General features: G+C 45.4%; 1 protein-coding gene across 8 annotated transcripts in view; it reads right to left on the bottom strand.

The window, feature by feature from the left end:
* MFF (mitochondrial fission factor) overlaps nucleotides 1–14,781 on the bottom strand; it is a 222,544-nt gene that overhangs the window by 150,829 nt on the left and 56,934 nt on the right. For all 8 annotated transcript variants that reach the window (XM_078665946.1, XM_078665940.1, XM_078665943.1 and 5 more), the window contains exon 4: nucleotides 11,829–12,046. In XM_078665946.1, the coding sequence (XP_078522072.1) occupies nucleotides 11,829–12,045 (217 nt within the window). In that variant the 5' untranslated portion in view covers nucleotide 12,046. The remainder of the gene's footprint in view (nucleotides 1–11,828; nucleotides 12,047–14,781) is intronic.

The raw sequence follows: 14,781 nt of genomic DNA, 5'->3' as shown, positions 1-14,781 counted from the left end.
GCACTGCCCATAAGTTGTGCACTATGTTTGTCTCACACACATCATCTCCACAGATGACAGAGTGCTGCCTTGCTGTCTCTCGCTCATACAACCCCACTTCTTATAACTCTCACATTCCCTTTTTCACTCTCACATACACTTGCTTTCTGTTACAAGCTCACTCTCACACATGCACTCTTTCATAATAGAGCTCCCCAGTCTGAGGCAGACACACAGACACCCTTCCCACTCTTCAACAGGCCTGGAATGGGACTCCACCTTGCAGCCTTGCATATTACAACCAGAATCGGTGGTGAGGGGCCTGTGAAGGGCAATTTTTTGGCGAATGGGAGGGAAGACCTGCAGCGCAGAAGGTGGCCATCTAAACCCTAGTCTTTAATGATGCCAGTAAGGTGGAATATGGACACTTTTAGTCAAACACACAAAAGGTAATAGGTGGCTGCTTTCAGTCTACACCTTGTTGTACCATCCAGTGATAGACTAGAGTAGACAGGAGCGGAAATCTGATTTCCGTAGCTATGCTGGAGAAAGAAATGTGTTCTGTGTCATCACCAGCGAACTGTGTCCCCATGTAGTGTGTCCAAAGCCTGGGTGCAGGTAGCAGTGCCCGCACTTTCAGAGTACTTCCTCGTAGGCAGGAGCAGTTCAGAGGGCTCTTACTTTCCTTTTCGCCACAACCTGCTGCATAATGCCTCACTTAACTGACAATCATGTGCAAGTGGTATTCTGACTGCAGTCAAAAAGGAGCCTGGCCCAAACATTGAACTTGACACGCACACATTTCAACCGATCAGGAAAAGCTAAAGCACCCTGCAGTGTAACTCCAAGCATTGCTTTAGACATAATCAGAGATGTTAAAGAGTTTTTTAGCTTTCAATACTTTGGGTCTCTGTAAAATAAGTATATCTATACATACTGTGTAGAAATACAGCATAAGCCTTCATTGTGTAAAGGCATCAACGCAATAAAGTAACAGCACTGTTTATTTTGCAACTGTGCCGAATATGATTTGCACTAACTGACTGTTTTTTACGATTTACTTGGATTGCTATTGGAGTGCTCTGGGGAATTTGTTTGTTTATTTGTGGTTTTATCTAGGTAAAACTTGGTGGATGTTGAGTACCGCATCCATCTCCCTGGTAGCACCACCTTAAATTGAGATTACTATACCTAGTCCTTGATTGTGCTGAGCGCCCTGTTGCCTGTTTGTTACCCAACTTCTTTTGACTGTTTATTTTGCATTTTAGGAGTTCATTGCTACCAAGCGGACCTCATTGTGTCAACCTCAGAATAGGTCTCAAATGTGTTAGAGTTAGAGCTGTTGGCCTTAAAAATTACAATGTTTTTTACTTTTGCTTTGTTATACCAATGGCAATAGAGCTATACAAATATATTAACTCCAGTGCAAACAAAAAAACAGAAGAAAAAACAGTCATTTTCAACGCCAACAATTAAACTTTAACAATTGCGAGACCTATTGCATTGCAAATGCTTGTTTGTGGAAGTAGCTGGCAAATCGAAAGTCAATCTGAATAACTAACTTTGAAGAGATCGATCACAAAGCGGATAAAAAATATTTCATCAGGCAACGGAAACTGCCCAATCAAAACCAGTGATTCATTTGTATAAAAAAAAAAAAAAAAAAAAAAAAAAAGAGCTGTTCCACAAAAGTGGAAGGCAAGGCTTAACTAGAGCACCACTGCCGCATACTGGCATCATCAACTATACCAACGCCTACTTGTCAGCTTTACTATCAGCCTGGTGGGTGAGTATTAGGCACATCGACAGGAAGAGAGCACAATACCCTATTTTCGTTTCTATTGGGCGTCCTTTACAGTGAAATTGTGAAGGATACCTATATTGCCAGTTCCCCTTCTATTTCTATGCCCACTAGAAATAAAGGAAGGACTAATCGGACATGATCAGTGATGGTAAAGGAGTTGGTAAAGATTTCATGTCCTCTGAAATAAGTGCTGGTGGTGTCCACTGACACCCTCTGGCACAAATTACCCAAATAAAATCTCTATAACAAATGAAACTATTTCAATCCTGAACAATATGGTATCTTGGTTGGAAGCTAGTTAGTTGACAATGAGACTACTAAAGCTGCTCGAAAATACAAACACACAAACCCACTCAAGGATTAACTTACTCACTCCTGCTTGAAACTCCCAATCCTTCCCCTCAATATCCACAAGATATGATTTCTTGGCTAATAAAAAGATGATCAAGAATATGTGTAAAGTTCATAACCACCTGTAATAGCTAGGCTACTATGAAGCACTCTTAAAAGAAAGTGGCAAGAGCAGCAAGCAAATTAAGAGGCAAGAGTTCATGTATGTAAAAAAAAAAAACACCAATAGGAAACAAGCTATTGCCTCAAATAAGGTCACTTACTACACTTGCCCCAGCCATAAGCAAAGTCTTTCAGCAATTGTGTGCCAACAACATACAAGATGGAAGCATCTGTATTTCAAAGTTGCCCAGAGTGAGGCTTTTCCTCGTTTGCTACACGAGAATGTTGCTACTCTCAGGAAAATAGCCTGTCCACAGAATGCACAAGTTACTACTCGTGTAACGATATATCTGTAAGAGACATTAGTTAGTCATCGATTCCTTACCTTAGAATATCCCTAGGCGTCAGACTGGATCTGGAAAGTTTTTCGTCAGCATTACCCCTGCGCGTTGGTAGGTGGCGTCGTGCGACTCCGCGTCCGTCGCTAGCGTCGTAAGCGACGAGATGACGTCACGGAGACTACCTAGGCGCCACCCATGCGCGCGGACGTCAGTTCTATACACGACTTTCCGCGCAAGGAACGAATAGCCATGCAAGAAACCGACCACTGGTGCCATGAAACTAAGGCCCTGAAAGGAATGACCTTAACCCTAGAAAACAGTTCGCAGAACGGGGAGGATGGGCGGGCGGTTAGGAATCTATCACTAACTAATGTCTCTTACAGATATATCGTTACACAAGTAGTAACTGGTGCATCTGAAAGAGACACGTTAGTGATAGATTCCTTACCTTAGAATAGATACCCCAGCAATACCAACCCCGGTGGTGGGTCTGCGAACAAGATTACACCAGAAAGTCATGGAGAACAGAACGGCCAAAGAATCGGTCTCTTCGGACTTGACTGTCAAGGCACTAATGCTTGGTAAACATGTGCAGCGAGGCCCACGCAGCTTCCTGACAAATGTCCTACAAGGGAACGCCCCGTCCCAAGGCAGTAGTGGCTGCCGTTGCCCTGGTAGAATGGGCACGCAGCCCCACAAGAGGCTCCTTCTTGGACAACGAGTAACATGCTTTGATGCACAGAACAACCCACCGAGAGATGGTTAGTTTGTGCATGGCCCGACCTTTTTTGGCACCCACGTAGCCAACAAAGAGCTGGTCATCCACTCGGAACTGTTGTGTGCGCTTCAGAGAACGAGAGTGCACGTTTTGGGTCCAGACAGTGGAGCCTCTCTTCCTTTTTCGAAGGATGCGGAGGCGGAAAGAAGGTGGGCAAAGTGATGGTCTGCCCAATGTGGAAGGGCGTGACAACCTTTGGCAAGAAAGAATGACAGGTCCTTAAAACCATCTTATCCGGATGAACAGAAAGGAAAGGAGGTTTAAAAGAAAGAGCCTGGAGCTCACTCACTCTTCTGGCAGAGGTGAAAGCTACCAGGAAAGCCGTCTTTAAAGTGAGAAGACGTAAAGGACAGTTATGAAGGGGCTCAAAGGGAGCGCACATCAGATAGGTCAAAACAAGATTTAAGTCTCATTGAGGCATTATGAAAGGCACGGGAGGAAACGTGTGTGTAATGCCTTGGAGGAAACAGTTAACAACCGTGGACTTAAAAAGAGAAGGCTTATCCGGAAGCCTTAGAAAGGCAGAGATGGCCGAAAGATAACCTTTGATAGTGCCCAGAGCAGAGCCCTGCTGAGCCAAAGATAGAAAGAACAGAAGGACCTCAGAAAGAGGGGCAGAAATAGGATCCACAGCCTTCGCTGTGCACCATACCACAAATGTGCTCCACCTGCAGGCGTATACCGTCCTAATGGAGGGATGCCTGTCTGCCAGAATGACATCACAGACTTCGAGAGGAAGAACGAAAGCGGTCAACTGTGGCCGCTCAATCTTCATGCATGGAGGTGGAGGCTGGACAGGTGTGGGTGGAGGACCGTCCTCTGCTGCTGCGACAGAAGATCCTCCCGAAGAGACAGTCGGATCAGGGGATCGATCACCATGTTGAGTAGCTCGAGATACCAGTATCTTCGTGCCCAATCCGGAGCCACAAGGATAACTTGGGTCCGGTCGTGCCAGATCTTATTCAGCACTCTGGGCAGAAGTGGTAAAGGCAGAAAGGCGTACAACAGACCGCAACACCACTCGCGACGAAAAGCGTAGCCGAGCGAATGCCGCCTTGGAAACTCCAGGGTGCAGAACTGATGACATTGCGCGTTCTCTTCGGTGGCGAATAGATCTAACCAAGGCTCTCCCCACTGCAGAAAGAGACAGTGCGCCACTTCCGAGTTCAGATGCCATTCGTGATCCATCAAAGCACCGGCGGCTGAGTTTGTCCACCCTGGCGTTCAGAGAACCTGCCAGGTGTTGAACCACCAAGGAAATGCTTCGATGCTCGAGCCACGTCCAGAGGCGCAGAGCCTCCTGACATAGGGTCCACGACCCCACCCCACCCTGTTTGTTGCAATACCACATGGCGGTTGTGTTGTCCGTGAACACCTGCACTACACTTCTCGGGACAGAGGGAAGGAATGCCTTCAGTGCAAGATGGATCGCTCAAAGCTCCAAAAGGTTGAAATGAAATGAAATGAAATGAAATGAAATGAAAAAGAAACTTAATTAAGCGCACTGTGGCCAAGCGGCTTCCTGGCGCTGGGGGGTAGGGGGGGAAGGGAGGGAGGGGGGGGGGGAGGGGGTGGGGGGGAGGGGAAAACAAAAAGTTAACGGATTCGACACTGCAAACAGTGGGACTAACCAGGGAAGGCCTGACGAAAGAGAAAAGTTTTTAGTGCTTTTCGAAAAGCCGGGTAGGTGGAAATTGATCGAATAGAAAATGGAAGACTATTCCAATACTGGGGGGCCAGTACCGAGAAACGGGTGCCGCCCATGCGAGCTTTACGGAAGCGGGGGACCTGAAGAAGAAGTTGGGAGGACGAACGAAGAGTGCGAGAAGGGGTGTAGGGAGTGATCAAGGAAGCAATAAACAGAGGAGCAGAGTGGGTGAAGGCTAGAAAGGCTAGACAAGCTAATTTGAAAGAAGAACGAAAGCGTACAGGAAGCCAGTGAAGGGACTTGAGGACAGGCGTGACGTGAGAAAATTTGGGAAGATGAAAGATGAGCCGGGCGGCCTGGTTCTGAATGGCCTGAAGCCGGCGCATTTCATAACCGGGGATGCCGGAATAGAGGGCATTCCCGTAATCGAGACGGGAGGTGATGAGGGCTGAAATGATGGATTTAAGGGCATCGGTAGAGAAGAAGCGGGATATTTTACGGATGAGGCGGAGGGATAAGAAACAGGATGAGATAACAGCACTAACTTGGGAATGAATGGAAAGGTCACTGCTGACTTTAAGGCCTAAAGTGCGAACAGTGGGAACTGGAGTAGGGGGAGTGCCAAGAGGGAGGGGCCAGTAAGAAGGGGACCAGGGATTAGAGGGACCACCAGTGAGGACAAGCTCCGTCTTGTCGGGGTTTAATTTGAGGTGGTTCATGATCATCCAGTCCGAAATAAAGGTTAGGATAGAACTAAAGAAAGAAGAAGAGTCAGGAGTGGAGAGATCGAATATGAGCTGGAGGTCATCAGCATAGTTATACACGGAGACCCCCAGCTCACGAAGAGAAAAAATAAGAGGAAAGATGTAGAGATTGAAAAGAAGAGGGGAAAGGGAGGAACCTTGGGGAACCCCACACACCAAGGGGCGGGCGGGGGGCGGAAAAGCCAGCAAGCTGAACTGCCTGGGACCTACCCTGGAGGAAGGACTTCAGCCAGGATAGCGCTGACCCCCTGATGCCGGCTGCGCTGACACGGTCGAGAAGAATGCATGATCAACCGTGTCAAACGCAGCCGACAAGTCGAGGAGCACCAGCGCCTGGGGACAGTTGGAATCAGCCCCTCCCTTAAGTTCGTCCAGGACCGCAGTGACGACCGTCTCAGTAGAATGACCCGGGCGGAAGCCCGCCTGGTGGGAGGCCAGAAGGCCATGCCTCTCGATGTAGGAGGAGAGGCAGGAGGTGACGTGGCTTTCCACAATCTTCCCCAGGTAGGGGAGGAGAGAAATAGGCCTAAAATTAGAAGGTGAAGAAGGGTCTAGACCGGGTTTTTTTATTATGGGAAAAACAGAAGCTATTTTGAAGGAAGAAGGTACAGAACCTAGAGCCAAGGATGAATTGAGGAGTGTGAGAGGGGGTCCGGGGGAGTGAGAAAAGAGGGTTTGAAGGATCCGGGCCGGCGCAACGTCAGCTGGCGATCCTGATTTGACCTTGGCCAGCAAAGCAGAGAATTGTGCGGTAGTAATAGGGGGAAAAAGATCTAACGAAGAAGGTGGGGGGGGGGGAGAGGTGGGATGACCAGAGTTTGAGAGACTACAGGGATGTTGGCTTTGATTGCGGAGATTTTATCTATAAAATGATTATTGAGGGAGAGGCAGAAGGAGAGGGAAGGGGCGACACTAGCATTGGTACGGTCGGACATGGCCAGTTGTTTCACAAGCAGAAAAATCTCTCGAGATTTATTGGAAGAGTGAAATGGAGCCGGGACTCCGCTGGAGACTAGGTCTCTGATCTCCGCCTCTCCCAAGTGGCCGCTCCATCCCAGGATGGACGCATAAGTCACCACTGTGTGCTCCGGTTGGGGAACGGAGAGGGATCTGCCATTGACCCAATCGCGATTCATGAGCCACCACTGCAATTGTCTGCATACAGTGCCCTCTAAGATCTGGACATGATCGGACAGGTTGCCCTGATGCTGTGCCCACTAGGACTTCAGGTCCCACTGCAGAGCCCGCATATGCCATCTGGCGTGTTGCACTATTAGGATGCAGGAGGCCATCGGGCCCATGAGCCGGAGGGTCATCCTGGCTGAAACCCGGGATAGAGGCTGAAAGATCGGAATCATACCCTGAATATAGCTGTTCAGGAGGATAAACCCGAAACCGCGTCAAATCCAGAACCGCTCCGATGAAGGGGAGCTTCTGAGAGGGACTCAGGTGCGACTTCGGCATGTTGATGGAGAACCCCAGCAAATGCAGGAGGTTGGCCATATTCTGAAGGTGGGAGACGACTGGCTGGGGCGAGCCCGCCTTCAACCACCAGTCGTCAAGGTAGGGGAAGACTGACACCCCTGACCTGCGCAGATGAGCTGCAACCATCGCCATCACTTTCGTGAACAACCGAGGGGCGCTGGTAAGGCCGAAGGGGAGGATGGCAAACTGAAAATGCTCCTGGCCTACCGTGAACCGCAGGTAACGCCGGTGGGCCGGCAGGACGGTGATGTGAAAATATGCGTCCTGCAAGTCCAACTCTACCATCCAGTCTCCAGGGTCGAGGGCAGCCAAGACCTGAGCCAGAGTTAATATCTCGAACTTCTCCTTCCGGAGGAAGCGATTGACGATCCTAAGGTCCAAGATGGGGCGAAGGCCCCCTTTGTCCTTCTTGGGGACCAGAAAGTAGTGGGAATAACAACCACAACCTACTTCTGGCCCAGGAACGCGCTCGATGGCCCCCTTGGCCAAGAGGGCAGTGACTTCCTGTTGGAGAAGCGCAAAGTGATCCCCAACATGCGGTGGAACGGAGGTGGCATGGCTGGGGGGGGCAGACTCAAAGGGGAGGGAGTAACCCCTTCGGACGATTTGCAGCACCCACCTGTCCGAATAGACAGATCGCCAGTGGGGGAGGTGATGTTGAAGCCTGTTGAAGCCTGCCGCCTACCGGCGTGGGGTGCACCCCGAAGCTCAGACTAGGAAATCTTTGAGGCGGATGCTGCTGGAATGGAGGTGGACTGACCCACACGCTAGCCCCCTGTGCCGCCACGGCGGCCTCCACTCCTGCGCTGAGGTTGGTTCTGCGCAGGCTTCTGACTGAACGAACGTGTAGGGGTGCCCCTTCTGTGGCCACGAAAGGTAGATGTGGCTGGGCGTGTGGTGGAGAGATCCAATGACTTGGCCGTAGCCTAAGAGTCCTTGGAACGCTCCAGCACACGGTCTGCCTTATCGGCCCCAACAGGTGAGTACCATCAAAAGGCATGTCCATTAGGGAACTCTGGACATCCCCCGAAAACCCCGTGGACTGCAGTCAGGCATGGCTACGCAGGGCCACCGTTGTGGAGATCGCCCTACCCAAAGAGTCTGTGGTGTCCAGCCCACACCAGATGGCGAACTTTGCGGCGTCCTTCCCCTCCACAACAGCTTGAGAAAGTGCAGCCAGAACCTCCTCCGGGCACTGGGGCAGTGTCTGCGCCACCGTGTCCCACACCGCGTGAAGAGTAGCGGCCCAAGAGGCACCCAGTGTTGACTGACCACAGCCCCAAGCTGGCAGAGGAAAATAACTTTTTGCCAAACTGCATGGATGGCGCTTAAGTAGTCTCTGTGACGTCATATTGGCGCTTACGAAGCCAGCGACGGATGCGGAGCTGCACAACGCCACCTACCGACGTGCAGGGGTACTGCTGACAAAAAACTTTCTGGATCCAGTCTGACGCCTGGGGATATTCTAAGGTAAGGAATCTATCACTAACGTTTCTCTTTCAGATATGCCTGTCTATTAACCCTTCAGGATCTTCTAAAGACTTGAGGGACAATATATTACCTCTCACTGTCTATCCTTTGTTGCACAGTGCTCAATCATTTTAACTGTTGGACTGACATGTTGTTTGGGATTTCTGCTTGCAACTGTGTCTTAAAGAGCTCTCAAGGTGCCGAAAGTCAGCATGATAGTGAAATCTATGTATTATATACACTAGCATAGAAACAAACAATCTTCACTATGACAAGATGATCAATGTACAGTGGCCACAAGCTGTGCCCGGTGGTCTCTAGGCATAGGCCACATTCAGTGTCCATTCAATCTGACAGAACTTTCCAAGACCTCCTTGACTGATTTTTAGATTCCCAAGGGTAAAACTATTTAAAGAAATGTGCAAATCAGTCTATGCATGGGCAAATCAGTTTCACAAACTGTGGAAAGGTAAGGGACCCCTTCACAAAGAGGTTTTCATAGCTTTTTTCTTTTTTAAGAGAGGTAATAGGCATTTCACCCTAAGTAGGTTGTGCCCTCTTCGTGGTCGGATGAGATGTGCTTCCTTTGCTCCCAACATGGCTTGTTATAAATTGCGGCTGCAGCCTAGGCCGTCTCCATCCTCCGGCCAAGAGAACTGTCACACGGTCTTTAAAAGATCGCTTTTTATGGCGTTCCTGGGAGCTTTGCAGATGACATATTCCTAAGTTACTCGCGACCGTTGCACCCAAGGCAAATTGTTTTCATTCAGCATGATTTCTCCTCACCCAAACCAGACATTTGTTTGATTACAAGATTATAACCCTCCATACTAATGTTGTTTGCATCATTTTGCATGCTTCTACTAGATCAGGCCATCTTGCTTTGAGTCATGGGACAGGAAGAGAAGGGTTTCGTTAATTCGAAACTAACATGGTCACGTATGCACTCCCAGTCAACTATATTTTCTCAAGCCATAATGGCTGTGGTATTTCCTGTGTCACTTCCTGCTTCTTTTTCTCATATTCAACTTCCTGTGATTACCTATGTTAGGAGCCTGAATCTGCCATTTCATGCGTCGCAACAGCTCTGGTGCTGGGTTACTCTCTTTTGGTTATTTACTCCTGATATCCGCTCCAATTCCTGGAACGGTGCTCCATTACGTGGAACCCTAATCTATCTCATTAAACCTTGCTTCAACGAGATTTTCTCCTCCTCTACAGCCAGTCCAGGGTTTGTGAGGGCCAGGTTCTTCTACTATTCTCTTGTTGGATTCGCCTGCCAGCCTAGAATTTTGTATGCCACTTGACTACTTCATCTATTTAGTGGCCCTTCAGAGAAACGTCTGTTGCTTTTTGTTTTATTTGGAAGTGTTAAGAAACATAGCAGCTATAAGAAGAAGCCACCCTTAACTTGGGCAAACTGAGCGAAAGAAGCAGATGAGATAGTCACCTCCAGCACTTGACACTGCCACATGAAATTGTTTTGTAGAAATAGATTCTTGAGCCAGTTGAATTGATTAATGATTCACAAATGGCAGACAGTTCCTGGATCTAGTATCTCAATTTTGAATCGTCAAGAAAATAGGCATTTTGGATACTCTTGGAGTAAACACACAGAACTCGAAACAACAAAACAAACATTTACTGAGCTGATCACAGAGGTCAGATCAAAATTCTTGATTAGCGACCCTTTTTAAGTATCCAGCAGACAAGGTATCCATACATTTTGCTCTTCAACTTTCTAGAAAAACTACTGAACATATTTACACCAGAGCAAGCAAAGGGACTAACAAAGGTGGCCCAAATTCCATCTCCAATTTTTTGTTCTGTTAACCATGTTAAGTAATTAACAGCCAAGAGGCCCTTAAGTTTTGTTTTACAGATTTCTGAAAGAACTATTCAACAAATTTACACAGGGGGGGCAAAGATTGAACACATTCTATCAATCCTAAGTATGGTGTAGGTCTACCAAGCAGATTTTGCTGCAGCAGACCGGAAAATTCCATTGGCATGGGAAGTTCAACTTTTAGGACTATCTCCTTAAACCTACCCCAGTCTGTATTGATCAATCCACACAAAAACTTCCAACATCAAATATGCTTACATACATGATTTTAGAATGGGTCTGTGTAAATTTGTCAAAATGGGGGAAGTTATTAGTGATCTAAAACACGGGTTATTTTGCTTCCCATTCATTCAAATTTAGTGTAAACTAATGTTTTAAAGCATTAGGATTTTTTGTTTGCTCTAATTTCATAGTCAAATTTTTTAGAATGATCACACTTCTCCCTGGTAGCAGTCACATAAGAGTCTAACAAACAGTTCTACTTCACAGGAAAGATTGCTGTTGAGATTACTGTTCCTGCTGATCTCATGCAGCCACCCAAAAGCCATTAAAGGACATTTATATTTTTCATGGTGTACATCAAGATAAGCTCACTGTCCTTGCACTTATGCAAGGTCACCTAACTGACAGTTAAAGTCATTCTGACTGCAATTCTTGGAGAACAAATGGTAATGCTTTGGGTGGTATAGCCTTCTCAGTTGTGGAACAAACTGTAATATTTCCTATAAAGTACACACTTTAAAAAATGCAGATTAATTAAACCGTAATGAATCAGTATTTACCAAATTGAGGCTGCGCAGGAGACACGCAGAGTACACAATAGTGTGTCTGCTTTGAAAAATCAAAAAAAAGGTTCACATATGGACTGACTTTCCACTCTTAAACTTCACAGATTCTTAGTTTTTGCCCACAGGAGAAAAGGCACCTTTTTTAGCTATAAAATGTGTGACCTGACATTAAAAACCTGCCATTGACTTATACCTGGTTAAAGTCTTTGAAACAAGCAGTTTGTAAGCCATTAAAAAAAAGTGGAAACAAAAGACTTGGGATCAGAGGGATTTAGAATGTGACAGTAGTTGCCCACCCTATTTGAAGTGACTGAAGGGGTAAACATGCAAATTAGGAAGGAATGGACAGACACACACAGACATGCACACAACCTCCACCCCAACCCCTTAAATCTGTTTAAAACTTTGCAGTGTATTGAAATATCAGTGAAAATAAACATAGGGAAATAAACATGTTAGTACGGGAACAAACCTGCCACAACAATCCTCTCCGGAACTTGCATAATAGCACCAGAATTTCGAATGTCACCTTGCATATTCTGGTCATGGTTTGCATTTGTCGGTGCAACTTTTAATTTTTCCGGGACTCTCATTCGTTGACTTATGCCATGTGTGTAATCTATTTCATACTGAATGCGATTCATTTCTGCCATCTCTACTGTAGGAGAAGGGAAAGCTGCCACGCTCATTCTGATAAAATAAGCATAAAAAAGCATAGTTAGGAAAATACTTTCAATAAATGCAAAAATATACAATGAGGAACAATTTCCACACAGAAAGCCTGGAAAATTAAAAAATTTCTTTAAAAATTTTTTAAAAAAAGATATTGCTTACGCCACAAAATACATTTGTCAATGGATGGCCCTTGCTAAAGGCAACACACCATCTAACAAGCATGCATTTACTTGCAGGTCTCTCTCAAGCACGATTTTTTGGCATTTACCTTTACTTCCCTTACAAACAACATTTAACAAGACCAGCACAGTGATTGAAACCAACAATTTTACAATTGTTTTCCCTTTAGCACACAGTTAATTAGAGAAATTGCATTTAACTTGATAGCAGCCATGAAATATCAGTAGTTACATGATATAACCAGGCTTCCAAATTACCTGTTTTGGAAGGCAATGTTCCCAAAAAGAACAAAACCTTTTTACTAAGATTTTCCATTGAGGAGCCTATGGTCAGTGCTCTCCAAATAATTACTTCCCTTGCTGGCATACACACAATTTATTTTACTTTACAGTGTCCACGAATCAGTGAAAAATGCAGCCAAAGCACTTCTTAATTTGCGACAGTGCCTGCAGAATGGGGTCACAACAAGCTCTCATTTTTAGGGAATAGGATCGATTCTTCATCATCAGTCTTTGACTCAAAGCAAGACAGTAGTAGTCAGAAAAGAGAGGGAGAATAAAGAAGCGAAAGATAAGAAAAATGTAACAAGGAAGAAAGCAGGGATGAAAGACGACCTGAAAAAGTGAGATAGACAGGAAGTGTAGGGTGGTGGATGAAAATGGCATGAGGTAGATTGAAAACTAGGCAGCCTTGGTATTCAGCAATATCGGTATTCTGCAGTGTCAGTGGTGGGATCCTAAGAAAAACATGTGGCGGCTGCACTTAACTTTTGTTTGTTTTATATAAATTAAGCACAGAATCAAACAATTCATGTACAAACACTTTACTTGCTTGCTAAACATTGTGACTGCCATGGACAGTGGAACGGCATCCAGATAAACTGTTAAGAGGTTTTCAAGTAGGTTTCATCTTTCAGTAAAATCTGAATTGTGCAAACTATTTTTTGCTTTTAGACAAGCAGAAGAGACGTTATTGAAGATTCTTTATGGTGTAATACTTGTTTTTAACTTCCTTTTTTCTGTTCTCACCTTGAAAACATTACGTCAAAGGATATGTATTAATTAAAAGATGAATGTTTATTTTGTGTGCATAAGTTACCGTTCTTAGGCCGCAAAATAAATCTACCATGACATTTTTGTTTTAAATTGACATCTGAAAACAACGTGGCTTTTAAAGGTACAATGGAAAATGTTCGACTTGCATTTTTTTCTCAACAGTGCCTTTCTTTTCATAATATGGTTGAAATGGCATCGGTTGTGTAGTGCTGTAACGAGATATAATTTTTGTGTAACTTCCTCTGAAGCTGTGCCCTAACTGTACTCACACTTGTAACAAGCCAATGACTTTTCCTGTTTCCGAAAAGATCCAGTGTCCTTAAGACATGCAAAGATGTAATGCTGTTCTCCTGTTTTTAGGTTAAGGATTAGCATTGATTATACATTCCGGAGGAGTCTGTCGCAATGTTTCACTGAACATATGTGCTTACGAAAATATTTTGGGTGTTTACATTATTACTTCATTTCACATCATGTGATGAGCATGCCTTCCACTGTTTGAAAGCCTATAAAAAGTGAGCTTTCTGGGATGCGCACTAGTCTTTTCATTCATTCAAGTAAGCTTTACTCGACAATACAGGTTATAAAAGCATAGAGCATAAAACACTGGTAAAAAAAGAAGACAATTCATTTAAATGTTATAAAAATGTGTACAAATAGTTAAAAGTCAATTCATCTTAATACATTATAATACACAACATTTTAAAATGAGAAGCATGAGCAATAATGTCATCAAATTGTGGCGACGGGGTCAGTGAAAAGCACCACAGCTCGGTGATAAAAGGTAATTTCACAACCACGAGTAGCATGATTCCAAGTTCAGTTATTTACAGTTAGTGATTGGGATCTTATAGACCACATCCATCTTACAAACTTTGCTACTGGGATTGCATAGTTTTGTGATGGATCAGTACACAGGACTCGCAAGCCAATACTACATGAACTGGTGCCCATGTTCCTGCAGGTCTTCAGCAGACAAAAAATACATGCGAATAGGTTTCTTCTCGGTCAATGCAAATAGGGCATTTGCTGTTGCCTTATGTGGTCCATTTGGCGGTGAAAGACTTTAGTGGCAAACAGCCCGCTCTAAATTGAAAATACAATTTGCCATCTAGGGGCTTTGAAATTGCATCCCAGTAGTACTCAAAGCTCGCCATGGTTTTATTTGTAAAAAAACGCCCCGTCAACATTGTGCAATCACTTATTCTGTTTACATCTTGTTCAGTCAGTTACCAGTATCTTTGCTTGATTAAATATTTTGATGGGAACTGAGAGTTAGATGGGGTTTCCCACAAATGAAACAGACCCATGCTGGCCAGGAGGCTTCTGATTTGACGCAGCCAACTAACTTTATGGGAACGGTCATCTGCAATAACATCCATGAGGCATTCTGCAAAGGTAACCAGTCCCGGCTTGCACCAGATTCTACACCAGTAAAGGCGTGGAATCTGGTGCTAGTCTTTACCTTGCTTTCTCCAGAAGCAGACTTCTTGTTGGCCCTCTTGCTGATCCTCT

The sequence above is a fragment of the Lissotriton helveticus genome, chromosome 11, assembly GCF_964261635.1.
Source record: "Lissotriton helveticus chromosome 11, aLisHel1.1, whole genome shotgun sequence".
In the NCBI taxonomy this organism is placed as follows: Eukaryota; Metazoa; Chordata; class Amphibia; order Caudata; family Salamandridae; genus Lissotriton; species Lissotriton helveticus.
This window is presented reverse-complemented; position numbering and strand designations above follow the sequence as displayed.